The 16,170-nt window shown below is 39.7% G+C and overlaps 1 protein-coding gene across 1 annotated transcript in view; it reads left to right on the top strand.

The window, feature by feature from the left end:
- Window positions 1–5,952: 5,952 nt before the first annotated feature.
- The window catches only part of LOC128696403 (uncharacterized), a 120,554-nt gene continuing 110,336 nt past the window's right edge, over window positions 5,953–16,170 (top strand). Inside the window, exons 1-2 of the mRNA XM_070092243.1 lie at window positions 5,953–6,043; window positions 14,162–14,356. Of these exons, the coding sequence (XP_069948344.1) occupies window positions 5,992–6,043; window positions 14,162–14,356 (247 nt within the window). The 5' untranslated portion in view covers window positions 5,953–5,991. The remainder of the gene's footprint in view (window positions 6,044–14,161; window positions 14,357–16,170) is intronic.

The raw sequence follows: 16,170 nt of genomic DNA, 5'->3' as shown, positions 1-16,170 counted from the left end.
CAATGTGGCAGCACAGGTGTAGTCCCAGGCAATCTGCTTTCCATCCTTCCAGGGTAGCATAGCGGCTCCATCAGGACGCTTTTGACTTCCATCAGACCTCTGTACTTGGGGTTCCCGTTGAGCTGGGCAACGGGCTGTGGCGAGGCTTCTCTTTATTATGTCATTGATCTCCTCATGTCTGGCATACTTCCCTTCTGCTGTGTGACACACGAGACCATGGAGTCCGAATTGATCAGCTGTCGCCCTGCCGCAAATACACCTATGTTCGGTGAGGATGGGGGCGGCTAGGCGAAGAGCAACACCAATCCGATATATATATATATATATATATATATATATATATATATATATATATATATATATACATACATACAAACACTGATCTCTGGCTGAAGGAGACTCGAACCTACGAACCTTGGAACAAGGTACGCAGTGCTATACCAACCTTGAGGTCTAGCGTGAGCTAGATGTTGATCCAAGGCAGCCAGCTTTCAAGCAGGAGGCTTACAGCTTTTCATCTCATCCCCTGCGTATATACATCAGCCTTACTACACGCCAAGGTATTGGACCAGTGTAGCTAGGTTGGTATAGCACTGCGTACCTTGTTCCTAAGTTCGTAGGTTCGAATCTCCTTTACCCAGAGATCAGTGTTTGTGAATATTTCGCCTGTTCTTGCGAATTCCTAGCATATATATATATATATATATATATATATATATATATATATATATATATATATATATATATATATATATATATATATATGGTAGGTAAGTTTGGGGTGCCATGTGTAAATGATAATGGGAGCCCTTTGATTGAACTTTGTATAGAAAGGGGTTTAGTTATAGGTAATACATATTTTAAGAAAAAGAGGATAAATAAGTATACAAGATATGATGTAGGGCGAAATGACAGTTTGTTGGATTATGTATTGGTAGATAAAAGACTGTTGAGCAGACTTCAGGATGTACATGTTTATAGAGGGGCCACAGATATATCAGATCACTTTCTAGTTGTAGCTACACTGAGAGTAAAAGGTAGATGGGATACAAGGAGAATAGAAGCATCAGGGAAGAGAGAGGTGAAGGTTTATAAACTAAAAGAGGTGGCAGGGTAAGATATAAACAGCTATTGGAGGACAGATGGGCTAATGAGAGCATAGGCAATGGGGTCGAAGAGGTATGGGGTAGGTTTAAAAATGTAGTGTTAGAGTGTTCAGCAGAAGTTTGTGGTTACAGGAAAGTGGGTGCGGGAGGGAAGAGGAGCGATTGGTGGAATGATGATGTAAAGAGAGTAGTAAGGGAGAAAAAGTTAGCATATGAGAAGTTTTTACAAAGTAGAAGTGATGCAAGGAGGGAAGAGTATATGGAGAAAAAGAGAGAGGTTAAGAGAGTGGTGAAGCAATGTAAAAAGAGAGCAAACGAGAGAGTGGGTGAGATGTTATCAACAAATTTTGTTGAAAATAAGAAAAAGTTTTGGAGTGAGATTAACAAGTTAAGAAAACCTAGATAACAAATGGATTTGTCAGTTAAAAATAGGAGAGGAGAGTTATTAAATGGAGAGTTAGAGGTATTGGGAAGATGGAGGGAATATTTTGAGGAATTGTTAAATGTTGATGAAGACAGGGAAGCTGTGATTTCGTGTATAGGGCAAGGAGGAATAACATCTTGTAGGAGTGAGGAAGAGCCAGTTGTGAGTGTGGGGGAAGTTCGTGAGGCAGTAGGTAAAATGAAAGGGGGTAAGGCAGCCGGGATTGATGGGATAAAGATAGAAATGTTAAAAGCAGGTGGGGATATAGTTTTGGAGTGGTTGGTGCAATTATTTAATAAATGTATGGAAGAGGGTAAGGTACCTAGGGATTGGCAGAGAGCATGCATAGTTCCTTTGTATAAAGGCAAAGAAGATAAAAGAGTGCAAAAATTATAGGGGGATAAGTCTGCTGAGTATACCTGGTAAAGTGTATGGTAGAATTACTATTGAAAGAATTAAGAGTAAGACGGAGAATAGGATAGCAGATGAACAAGGAGGCTTTAGGAAAGGTAGGGGGTGTGTGGACCAGGTGTTTACAGTGAAACATATAAGTGAACAGTATTTAGATAAGGCTAAAGAGGTCTTTGTGACATTTATGGATTTGGAAAAGGCGTATGACAGGGTGGATAGGGGGGCAATGTGGCAGATGTTGCAAGTGTATGGTGTAGGAGGTAGGTTACTGAAAGCAGTGAAGAGTTTTTACGAGGATAGTGAGGCTCAAGTTAGAGTATGTAGGAAAGAGGGAAATTATTTCCCAGTAAAAGTAGGCCTTAGACAAGGATGTGTGATGTCACCGTGGTTGTTTAATATATTTATAGATGGGGTTGTAAGAGAAGTAAATGCGAGGGTCTTGACAAGAGGCGTGGAGTTAAAAGATAAAGAATCACACACAAAGTGGGAGTTGTCACAGCTGCTCTTTGCTGATGACACTGTGCTCTTGGGAGATTCTGAAGAGAAGTTGCAGAGATTGGTGGATGAATTTGGTAGGGTGTGCAAAAGAAGAAAATTAAAGGTGAATACAGGAAAGAGTAAGGTTATGAGGATAACAAAAAGATTAGGTGATGAAAGATTGAATATCAGATTGGAGGGAGAGAGTATGGAGGAGGTGAATGTATTCAGATATTTGGGAGTGGACGTGTCAGCGGATGGGTCTATGAAAGATGAGGTGAATCATAGAATTGATGAGGGAAAAAGAGTGAGTGGTGCACTTAGGAGTCTGTGGAGACAAAGAACTTTGTCCTTGGAGGCAAAGAGGGGAATGTATGAGAGTATAGTTTTACCAACGCTCTTATATGGGTGTGAAGCATGGGTGATGAATGTTGCAGCGAGGAGAAGGCTGGAGGCAGTGGAGATGTCATGTCTGAGGGCAATGTGTGGTGTGAATATAATGCAGAGAATTCGTAGTTTGGAAGTTAGGAGGAGGTGCGGGATTACCAAAACTGTTGTCCAGAGGGCTGAGGAAGGGTTGTTGAGGTGGTTAGGACATGTAGAGAGAATGGAGCGAAACAGAATGACTTCAAGAGTGTATCAGTCTGTAGTGGAAGGAAGGCGGGGTAGGGGTCGGCCTAGGAAAGGTTGGAGAGAGAGGGTAAAGGAGGTTTTGTGTGCGAGGGGCTTGGACTTCCAGCAGGTATGCATGAGCGTGTTTGATAGGAGTGAATGGAGACAAATGGTTTTTAATACTTGACGTGCTGTTGGAGTGTGAGCAAAGTAACATTTATGAAGGGGTTCAGGGAAAGCGGCAGGCCGGACTTGAGTCCTGGAGATGGGAAGTACAGTGCCTGCACTCTGAAGAAGGGGTGTTAATGTTGCAGTTTAAAAACTGTAGTGTAAAGCACCCTTCTGGCAAGACAGTGATGGAGTGAATGATGGTGAAAGTTTTTCTTTTTCGGGCCACCCTGCCTTGGTGGGAATCGGCCAGTGTGATAATAAAATAAAAAAAAAAAAAAAAAAAAATATATATATATATATATATATATATATATATATATATATATATATATATATATATATATATATATATATATATATATATAAATAGCCAGCAACCACTCAGAGGTGGTTACTGTTAAATGAGTGTGAATCGAAAACTTTTAAATTGTTTTACACAATAGTAAGACTGCTGGTGTCTTTCATTTTTGTCTTATAAAGACGCAGGATAACTGGTACATCTTTCTACTTTTACTTACACTTACGTCACATTATACAAAAATGTACACGTATATCGATACAGAGCCATCTGAGTTTTCTTCTGTTTTCTTAATGGTTCTTATTTATTTTCTTTCATCTCCATGGGGAGGTGGAGAAGAATTTTTCCTCCTTAAGTCATGCGTGTCGTAAGAGGCGACTAAAATTCCGGGAGCAAGGGGCTAGTAACCCCTTCTCCTGTATAAATTACTAAATTTAAAAAGAGAAACTTTCGTTTTTCTTTTTGGGCCACCCTTCCTTGGTGGGATATATATATATAAAATTGGGAAGTTTGAATGTGTGTGCAGATGAATTGGATAAGCTGTATGCTTTCAAAGATGGAGTAGATTACAGTCTTGGGTTGTCAGTTAGCAGCTTGAGAACAATAATACGAAAAGAACTTCAAATGAAATTTATTGACTTAAGACTTAGGGAGACTGACACAAGTCAGCCCATCTATCATCATTCTATCATGCAGGAGGAGCCACGTGTCTATGGTGCATCTAACAAGATAAGCAAACTATTAGATGTCACTACCACCCGGCTCCGGCAGGGTTAATTAAGTATCTTTGGCAGGTTACATCACCACCACCAGATATAGATCAAACGAAATGTAAACTTTGCCAGATGGACTATTGTCACACCCTGCGTCATTATGTACTGGAGTGCGATAAAATTAATGAATTTAGAGACAACTCACTCAGAAATGTTCAAGATATGTCATTATATTTTATCCACAGTAGTATATTACAGACCATTCTGGAGAAATACCCTGACTTTGCTCACTGTAAATAAATCCTTACCACGTGTGTATGTAGTCACCTATTTGTGGTTGCAGGGGTCGAGTCACAGCTCCTGGCCCCGCCTCTTCGCTGATTGCTACTAGGTCCTCTCTCTCCCTGCCCCATGAGCTTTATCATACCTCGCCTTAAAACTATGTATGGTTCCCGCCTCCACTACGTCACTTTCTAGGCTATTCCACGGCCTGACTACTCTATGACTGAAGAAATACTTCCTAATATCCCTTTGATTCATCTGAGTCTTCAACTTCCAATTGTGACCTCTTGTGTCTGTGTCCCTTCTCTGGAACATCCCGTCTTTGTCCACCTTGTCTATTCCGCGAAGTATTTTATATGTCGTTATCATGTCCCCCCTGACCCTCCTGTCCTCCAGTGTCGTCAGGCCGATTTCCCTCAACCTTTCTTCGTAGGACAATTCCCGTAGCTCTGGGACTGGTCTTGTTGCAAACCTTTGCACTTTCTCTAATTTCTTGACGTGCTTGACATGGTGTGGATTCCAAACTGGTGCTGTGTGTGTGTGTGTGTGTGTGTGTGTGTGTGTCTATAAGATAAGATAAGATTTCGTTCGGATTTTTAACCCCGGAGGGTTAGCCACCCAGGATAACCCAAGAAAGTCAGTGCGTCATCGAGGACTGTCTAACTTATTTCCATTGGGGTCCTTAATCTTGTCCCCCAGGATGCGACCCACACCAGTCGACTAACACCCGGGTACCTATTTGCTGCTAGGTGAACAGGACAATAGGTGTAAGGAAACGTGTCGGAATTTCCACCCACCGGGAATCGAACCCGGGCCCTCCGTGTGTGAAGCGGGAGCTTTAGCCACCAGACCACCGGGCCACCCCTAGACCACCGGGCCACCCCAACAATTAATATTTGCACCAATAACTCATGACAGTTGTGACCGGGTGTGGACGTGTGAATTGCTCAATACTCTATAATTTGTTCATGATTGTAGCCATGTATAAACGTAAGTAAATTTACTTACATGATTCATTACATTTGTAACTTGTGAGTTCATTACATTTGTACCTTTTTCAGCTATCACAACTTTTGGGCCCAGTCCCTGGACCCATTATGTACCTCTGTAATCTGTAAATGCTTTTGTAACTTATCATGATTGTGACCAGATCTACCAGGAGTTGATTACCTTTGTAACTTGCTCAGCTATTAAAAACTTTGAGGCCCAGTCCCTGGACCCATTATATGTACCTCTGTAATCTTTTGACTACCTCCCACACGATGGGTATTGGTGCATAATAAACATATTACACTAACTTCGGCTTGGATTTTTTTTTTACGATTCTGCCTCAGCCCAAGAAATAAAGATTTAACAACACTGAAACATGTATGCCACCATCCTTGGTGCGCCAGCGCGGCGGGTGCCTGGGCCGGCAGGGTGGAGATGATGACACACTGTATATCAGGTGGGTGTGAGTGCCGCTTCCCTACACACACACGAGGGTACTCGCCCACCATGGACCGCTGGCCACACCGGCTGCTACTCCTGCCCATCCTGGTACTCTTAGGTACGTTCAAATCTTTCTCAAAAAGGTCTCCTCTGATATTATCCATGTTCAATCCCCAGGCGAGGCGAGACGTTGGATCACGATCCCTTACACCTGCTCCTCTTCATCTAAAAGAAAATAGGTAATTAGGAGGTTGACGAATCCTGAGGGTCGTATCTTAGAGGAGAGGACAAACAAAAATCTCAACAAAAATAAGCCATTTTAATTGGCTTTCTTGGGTTATCCATTGTCTTCTGGGCCTTGCATTCAACTTACAAATAAAAGGTTCCAGTTACCACCCTGGCCAGGGCGAGACATATGGACAAAACCCGTCCTCCCTGATACCCACTGTCCTTGTTTACCTGGCAGTAAGAAGGTACCAGGGTCATTAAGACGGCACCAAGGTCAGTAAGAAGCTAACTGGGTCATTAAGAAGGTGTCTTGGTCAAAAAAAAATACCAGGTTAGTAAGAAGATGCCAGGGTCAGTACGAAGGCAACAGGATCAGTGTGAAAGTACCAAGTTTAGTAAGAAGGTAACTGGTTCAGTAAAAATTTACCTGGGTCACAAGGTACCAAGGTTATTAAGAAGTTCCCTGGGTCAGTAAGAAGGTATCTGGATCAACCAGAAGGTACCAGGTCATTAAGAAGGTGGCTGGGTAAATAAGAAGATACCCGGTCAGTAAAAAGATATCTGGGCCAATAAGAAGGTACCAGGGTCAATACGAAAGTACCTGGGTCACTAAAAAAGGTATCTGGGTCAATAAGAAGGTACCAGGGCCAATAAGAAGATATCAGGGTCAATAAGAAGGTACAAGGGTCATTAAGAAGGTACTGGGGTCATTAATAATGTACCTAGGTCATTAACACGGTACCTAGGACAGTAAAAAGGTACCTAGGTCAGTAAGAAGGTATCTGGGTCAATAAGAAGGAATACGAGACAAGAAAGTCAATAAGAAGATACCTAGATCAATAAGAAGGTACCTAGGTCAATAAGAAGGTGTCTAGGTCAATTAGACGGTACCTAATTAATATTAATATTAATTATTATTAATATTAATATCTTTATTTCTACAAGTACATGTACAAGGTATACATTCCTAGCTGACATCAACGACATACTGCTATATAATAAGCCTTTGATATGTAGAGCATTTCTGGCAAATTAGGTCAATTTTGTCCCAGGCTGCTACCCACACCAATTGACTAACTCCCAGGTACTCATTTTACTGATGGGGAACATAGACAACTGGTGTAAAGAAACAAGCCCAGTGTTTCTACCCTCGCCGGGAATCGAACCCGGACACTCACCGTGCGAAGCGAGAGCTTTAGCCACCAGGCCACGGGGCACCGTAAGGGTCAGTCAGAAGGCAGCAGAGTCAGTAAGAAGGCACCAGGGTCAGTAAGAAGGTACCAGGGTCAGTAAGAAGGCACCAGGGTCAGTAAGAAGGTACCAGGGTCAGTAAGAAGGTACCAGGGTCAGTAAGAAGGTACCAGGGTCAGTAAGAAGGTACCAGGGTCAATAACAATATAGCTGGGGTCAGTAAGATTTTACCTGGGTCAGTAAGGCTTGAAGCAAGCCTAGTTCGCTAGTCGAGTTGTTTGCAGGATTGTATGGTCCAGTGGGTTAGAGCGTCGTTAATTTTCGCTCACCATGAGGAGGGCTAAAACAAAACGGGTTCGATCCCCCAGCTAGTCGCAGTGTTGTTATTGATTAAATACCACTTGTAGAAGAGCACAAGTGGGTACAGGATCTGATGTTCTTTACAGATGTAATGCAACACCTCCAATCTTTAAATCTGGCACTTCAAGGAATCTACAAAGTTATTATAAAACTTTCCCAATCAGTTTTCAGTTTCCAGAATAAAACAGAGCTTTTTCAATGAGATCTGGGAATAAAGAAATCTGACCTCTTTTACCAACCTTAAATTAAGAATAACTGCTTTCCTGATGTTGAAATTGAAGACAGTAAATTGACACGATACGAAGGAAACTTAGAGACACTTTATAATGATTTTGAGAACAGGTTTGAGAAACTAAAAAGATAAAGCCATCTTCTGAATTTCTTGTGAATCCTTTAGTGATTGATGTCATCAACGATGGATGTCCTGTTGTTGCACATTTTGCCATGTTGATGTTGCACAATAAAATGTCGCATCAGTTGCACTTGTGTCCTTTGACGTAACATATTATCGGTAATTCTACCAATGTTAATACATTCTGTCGGGCACTGCTCTCTGTCTCAGTGCTCGCAAAAGGAATAATATAGTGTGGCTTAAGTTTCCTATGTAAGTAGATATTTATTTCGCAAATTTAGTCAATAACAGGATGAATTCGCAAGCTACCACAAGGAAATTGATATCTCAAAATTCTTCAGTGAAAATGTCAAATTATCACCCCCACAGCTCTAAACCAACAGGAACCGTGTCACTAAGTAGGAAACATCAGCTTGGAAAATTTAAAGCCAATCAGAGGAAGATTTCGCTAATTATTGCACGGAGATCTGTATTCCAAATTGCCCTAGCATTCTAAATTAAAGATTCACAAAAGCATACGCGGAGCTCAGTAACGATCAGACTTTGGATCTCTCAAGAGGCGATAAATCCAACATATTTGCTATTTTGGATAAAACCGAATATTTAGATAAAATGAACAATTTATTGAGTGATAATGAAACGTATGAACCGCTCATTAAGAACTCCACCGACCAGGTAAATAGCCATTTGAATGTACGTCGTAGAATGTTGTTGACGGAGAATGATGAATTAATCATCTGTCAGCTGGGTCAGTAACTCTACCGTAACTTTATGGGTTGATAAAGACTCAAACCAGGGAACCCAGTTCGTCCTATTACAAGTTCAGCTGGCTCGGCAGCATATAACCTATCTAAATGGTTGGTTAAACTTTCAACTCCCTCATTCGTAGGAACTCGGATGCGTATATTAAAAATAATGTTGACCTTACTGAAAGGCTCCAGAAATTAAATGTTTCACACGACTTTACCCCTGTGAGTTTTGATGTCACAGCACTCTACCAGTGTCCCTGTCCCTGACTTGCTTACGCATCTTGAAGAGGAGAAATATATTCTCCGCGAATATAATTATTGAGCTGATTAAACTTTGTGTTACTGATTGCAAGTTTGTGTTTGAGGGCTCAAAAACAAGGCATGACCATGGGAAATCCCCTCGGCCCCTTACTTAGCATCTTGTATATGGAACTCTACGAGACTAGACTTCTTAAAAATGTTCCCCTAAATAAAGCTAGGTGGTTCAGATACATAGATGATTTTCTTTGTCTATGGCCTAGAGATCACAACATTGATGAGTTCCTACCTAGACTCAGTGGGCTAGTACCTTTCATTAGGTTCACAACAGAACATGAAATAGACAACTCTACCTTTTGTAGATAATTTAATTCATCGTGTTGACAGAAAATTCAAATATACAGTTCGCACGAAGTCCACCAATGTGTCATCATATATTCATTACTATTCCAGGCATGAATCTAGAGTTAACAGGAGTGTTTTCCTTACAATGTTCATGAGAATCTTGCGTATCTGCAGGTTGAAGTATTTAGAAGATGAAATCAATAAGATATTTAATATAGCCACAAAACTGAGATATCTCGGGGATTTTGTTGAGAAGGCACTATTGTCAGATAGAAAAACTTTCTACAGGACTGAACCTCATGAAGTGCCTGCCAGGAAAAATGTACTGGTTTTACCATACAGTGATAATTTGGTCTGCCTGCGTGAGGCACTAAAAAAGTTCAATATAAACCTTGCTTTCAAAAACAATGGGACAGTGAAACAGAGGTTGATTAAAAACACAGTCTAATAATATTGGTGTTTACAAGGTCCCATGCACTCTATACTCCCTCTCTTATGTTGATCAAACAGGTAAACCTCTGGAAGCCAGATTAACCCAACACCAGTACTCAATCAGGATGGGTCAGGAGTCGAATGTTACCTTTCACCAAGTCAGTTCCTGTAATTACCCACATGGGGGGAGGGGTTGCTGCTCAGATCATTGTACCAAACAGTTCCGTCATGGAAAGAAACAACATTTAATACTCTTTCTTGAAAAATGTAAGAAATGCCGTATATAACTCAAATTATGTGTTGTACAAGCTCGATAGCTATTTAGTGGACTCTGTTGTGTACAACCTTAAACAACAATGTTACACACAATTACAGGCGTACTCATTATGTCATGGGGTCTCGTGATGCTCTGGTGACGTTTGACTAGTGTCTGCTCACCAAACATTGTGTTAGGTCCGTCGTGAATGTCGGCATAATATATAACCCGTTTAGCTGCTACTGTATCGTACGCTTACAGGTACACAAAGTTACAATCAGTGATGGCAACATGATCGATATAATATATAAACATTAAAAGTAAGTAAGTAGTTAGGTTTATTCAGATAGGGATATGGATGGATACAGTTGCACGAATTATCATACATAGTGGAAAGTTCACATGGTTGATTACAACTCAGTGGATTACAGAGTTAGGCTGTTAGTAGTATTAAAGGATATTCGAATATTCATGAATTGGAATACTATAGGAATATCATCGGAATATTATAGATTCACACATAATACAGGCATATTAACTGACCCTGAAAATATTGGCAGACAGTATTTGGGATCAAGAACTTGCAGTGTTGCAGAAAAGAGGTTGAAGTCCAAGCAAACACGTTCAGAGGGAATGGTAACTCGATGAGCGTAAAATTAATGGCATGACAATTATCAAAACTTCGGTCAACTGGCAGATATCAAGGTATTTTCCATACATTAGAAAACAGGTCCACCGCCGACTCATTTAAAGAGAATTCAGTTAAAGGGGGAAAAATCTGTAGTTTATCCAAAGGGAAAGTACAGCCATAGTTTATACCACAAGTTCAAGACATCTGTAATTTATCCAAAAGGAAGATGACCACAGTTTATTCAACAAGATTTTGAGGTGGACACTGGTTGAACCATCAGAACCATGCCAAAGAAGGCCTATTTTCTCTGTGTGCTACATTTAATACAATCCATCACATTTACATCGAGTCCTGTCATAAGCTATGGACTATAGCCTCCACCATAAATGAATTTAATTTGAATAAGCCACCACTATTATTATATAATGAATGTTTATCATATTTTACGATAGCCGATTCTACAATCTTCCGTCCAAGCAAAGTGGAACTAGGGACAATGACTTCAGCTTCAGGAGTAATGTGGCTGAGAATCACATTTGATTCATGGGCACTCCATATCTAATATTTTTGTTGTGATACCCTAATATCTAGAGGTTTGCCAGTCTGTCCAACATAAGATAAGTTGCCCCAATTGCAACTGATTCTCTACACACCACCGACACAATGTTGTGGAGAATTCTTTATCAAAATGTTTTTAACAGTCCATGAACTTTTAAAAACTACCTGTATGTTAAATTTTTTTAAGAGCATTCGGCAGGACATAAATTATCATTTTATGGGAGGACCACCAAATTCTTGATCAGAGGTGTTATCCTAGGTTCAGTTCTATGATTATTTTTTTAGAAACCAACTACACTTATTTCACAAAATCCTTTGGGTACCGCAGTTTCGTTGCAGTATCAAATATTTTCCTAATTTCTTCATCGACAAATTCCGGTCTACATACTCAGTAAGCTCTCATAAACATGGTGAGAAAGTCATTCCTTTTTACTCTGGTCTCATGGTTGGAATAATAATGGATATATAAGCACACATTAGTGACCTTGAAATATACTGTAAATTTGAATTTGCTATCAACCTGGTGTATCCACACATCTAGGAAAGGACGTTTAGATTCTACTTCTTTCTCCACAGTGAATTTAACAGACAGGACCAATACATTGAGACTCGGTAAGAATGTATCCAGGGCCATATCATTCGGCCAAAATTACAAGATGTCATTCACATATTTAACCCATCTAGCTTTACAGGGAAGGATGTCTTTCAATAGCCTCACCTCGAAAAACTCCATATACAGATTGCTCAATAGGTGAGACAATGGATTTGCCAGTTAGTAGTATTTCCCTTCAAACTTAAACTTGCGGTCAACTACATATAATTTAATCAGCTCAGTAATGGAATTTTTATCAAAAGGCATGAAGAACTTGTCTAATTCTACTTCCAAGTAATATAGCAAATCGGAAACAGGAACTCTGGTGACCAACGCCGTGACGTCAAATTTTGCAGTTTGTCTGAGAGATCAACATTATTTTTTATGAGCTTCAGAAATGTTGCCCAGCACTGGAGATATTATTTTTACCAACCATTTTGACAAAGGCATATGTCGCCGATCATACTGGGTTAATACTAGGTCACGCTGGAAAACCGGACTTGTGGTTTTAATCAAACCATACATGTAAGAGAGTGTAGCCGACCTAGCTAATAACTGTTTAATCAGTTCCTTATTACCTCTCAGTACGGTATTTATAAGATATATAAGGTATACTTAAGGTATATATAAACTCTCCTCGTGGTTGTTTTATTTATTATTATTAAAGATTCACCGGTATTCTCCCGGCCCGGGCCTTTTCCAAGTGGTGGCCCGGCCTTGGCTCCCTGTCTAGGGAGTGTCTGAGACCTAGGTCTCCCATGGGAGGAGGCACAAGTACTCCCTCATCTTAGGGACCAACTGTCCCCAGGAATAGCCACATTCCCCGCCCTCACGGGGCTCGTAGGGAGAAGCTAGGTCTCTCTGGTCTGCCATCCCCGTCCCAAAGGGGCTAATGGGAATGACAATCTTGTGAGATGAAAGCTCGGGCTCAGGCACCTACCCTACCCTAGAAGGGCTGGGCATGGTGTCGATCTCGTGGTTGTTTTGCGTCTTGTATAGCTTACTCGATTTTTTTTTTGTGCGATTAAGCTATGTAAGACATGTATACAAGAACATACATACATACGTATATATATATATATATATATATATATATATATATATATATATATATATATATATATATATATATATATATATATATGTATGTATATATATATATATATATATATATATATATATATATATATATATATATATATATATATATATATATATATAATGTGTGTGTGTGTGGCGCCGAATAGGTAAAATTGGTCAATTAGCAAGAAATCATTTAAAATTAAGTCATTTATAAAATTTTCTCTTATACGTTTAGAGATATATTTTTTCATTTATATTAATGTAAAAATTAATAATTTTGTACAAGTATAGAACCTTAGAAAACCTAACTAATCACATAACAAGCGCAATTTAATTTAGCATAATCCAACTAAATATATTTTAGATAAAGTTTACAATAATTTAATAATAAACAAACACAATGAAATATATTTTTTTCATAAGGTTCAGAATGATTTTTGCAAAATTATTGTATACACAAATTTTCGCTTCCCTTATTCGGCAAGAAGAACGTTGCTATTTAAGCCAAAATCGCAAATTTTACCCATTCGGCACAACATTATATACGTATATATATATATATATATATATATATATATATATATATATATATATATATATATATATATATATATATATATATATATATATATATATATGTGTGTGTGTGTGTGTGGTGCCGAATAGGCAGAACTTGCGATCTTGGCTTAAATAGCAACGCTCATCTTGCCATATAGGACAAGTGAAAATTTGTGTATGCAATAATTTCGCCAAAATCATTCTGAACCTAACGAAAAAAATATATTTCACTGTGTTTGTTTAGTGTTAAATTATTATAAACAAATCTAAAATATATTTAGTTGGGTTAGGCTAAAATAAATTGTTCTTGTTATAATAAGGTTAGGTAAGTTTTCTAAGATTCTTTTGGTGCAAAATTAAAAATTTTTACATTAACATTAATGAAAAAAATATATCTTTAAACGTACAAGAGAAATTTTTAGAAAGGACTTAATTTTAAATGAGTTCTTGCTAATTGACCAGTTTTACATATTCGGCACGACATATATATAATATATAAATCTATATATATATATATATATATATATATATATATATATATATATATATATATATATATATATATATATATATATATATATATATATATATATATATGATTTAACAACTTTTCTTTTAATATGTAGTACCCTCCATTTTGCAGGAAGGCCAGGTTATGTGAGTACCAATGTGACATGCGTTGTACCATCAAAACAGAGCTACAAGAGCTCTCTAATTAGCACTGGGGATGTTGTCTGGACATGTTCTAAGCCGCAAACTTCTATGTTCAATAACGGTCTACGAATGATCTCCAGCAACTGTACTGACCCAGCAACCTTAGAGAGCGGCCTCAGCTGCGGTGAGAACTTTCTTCAGCCTCTCTCTGGAGGAGATGTATAGTCTTTAATATGTTGTTCTGTTATATTCATATTGGGGCACTGGGTTCTTCTCCATTAGAAATTGCATCTTCACATGTTCTTCCTATTTCTATGAAGATGTGTACAAACACATGAAAGTACTCAGGTTTTATTTCCTATTTTCATTGTGGTATTTTTACATATTTACATATTACTGTGATTTCTTACATACATACACACACACACACACACACACACACACACACACACACACACACACACACACACACACACACACACACACACACACACACACACACACACACACACACACACACACATACACACACATACACACACACACACACACACACACACACACACACACACACACACAGGGAGGGGACACAGAAACAAGAGGCCACAATTGGAAGTTGAAGACACAAATGAGTCAGAGAGATAGTAGGAAGTATTTCTTCAGTCATAGAGTTGTAAGGCAGTGGAATAGCCTAGAAAATGACGTAGTGGAGGCAGGAACCATACACAGTTTTAAGACGAGGTTTGATAAAGCTCATGGAGCGGGGAGAGAGAGGGCCTAGTAGCAACCGGTGAAGAGGCGGGGCCAGGAGCTAGGACTCGACCCCTGCAACCACAAATAGGTGAGTACAAATAGGTGAGTACACACACACACACACACACAGGAAAGACAGAGGGAGGAGAGGGGGAGGAGGAGTTGCACTGCTCATTAAAAACCAGTGGGGTTTTGAGAAAATGGAAGGAATGGATGGCATGGGCGAAAGGGACTACTTAGTAGGAACAATCCAGTCTGAGGGACATAAGGTGATAATTGCAGTAATGTACAACCCACCACAGAACTGCAGGAGGCCAAGAGAAGAATACGATGAGAGCAACAGAGCAATGATCAACACACTAGCCGAGGTGGCCAGGAGAGCACACATGGGGGGAGCAAAGTTACTAGTTATGGGTGATTTCAATCACAAGGAGATTGACTGGGAAAACCTGGAGCCCCATGGGGGTCCCGAAACATGGAGAGCCAAGATGATGGATGTGGTACTGGAGAACCTCATGCATCAACATGTTAGAGACACTACCAGAGAGAGAGGAGAGGATGAACCAGCAAGGTTGGACCTTGTATTCACCATGAGTAGTTCGGACATCGAGGGTATCATGTATGAAAGGCCCCTGGGAGCTAGTGATCATGTGGTTCTGTGCTTCGACTACATAGTTGAGCTCCAAGTGGAGAGAGTAGCAGGAATAGGCTGGGAAAAATCAAACTACAAAAGGGGGAACTACTCAGGCATGAGGAACTTCCTTCAAGACATTCAGTGGGAGAGGGAACTGACAGGAAAACCAGTACAAGAAATGATGGACTATGTAGCAACAAAATGCAAGGAGGCAGAGGAGAGGTTTGTTCCCAAGGGAAACAGAAATAATGGGAAGAACAGAACGAGTCCTTGGTTCACCCAAAGGTGTAGGGAGGCAAAAACTAGGTGTGCTAGAGAATGGAAAAGGTACAGAAGACAGAGAACTCAGGAAAATAAAGAAATCAGCCGAAGAGCCAGAAACGAATATGCACAGATAAGAAGGGAGGCTCAGAGACAATATGAAAATGACATAGCATCAAAAGTAAAGACTGACCCGAAGCTGTTGTACAGCCACATCAGGAGGAAAACAACAGTCAAGGACCAGGTAATCAGACTGAGGAAGGGTGATGGGGAATTCACAAGAAACGACCGAGAGGTATGTCAGGAGCTCAACACAAGATTTAAAGAGGTATTTACAGTGGAAACCAGTA

The sequence above is a fragment of the Cherax quadricarinatus genome, chromosome 39 (assembly GCF_038502225.1).
Source record: "Cherax quadricarinatus isolate ZL_2023a chromosome 39, ASM3850222v1, whole genome shotgun sequence".
Taxonomy (NCBI): Eukaryota; Metazoa; Arthropoda; class Malacostraca; order Decapoda; family Parastacidae; genus Cherax; species Cherax quadricarinatus.
The sequence above is the reverse complement of the archived record's forward strand: the minus strand, read 5'-3'. Positions and strand labels throughout refer to the sequence as shown.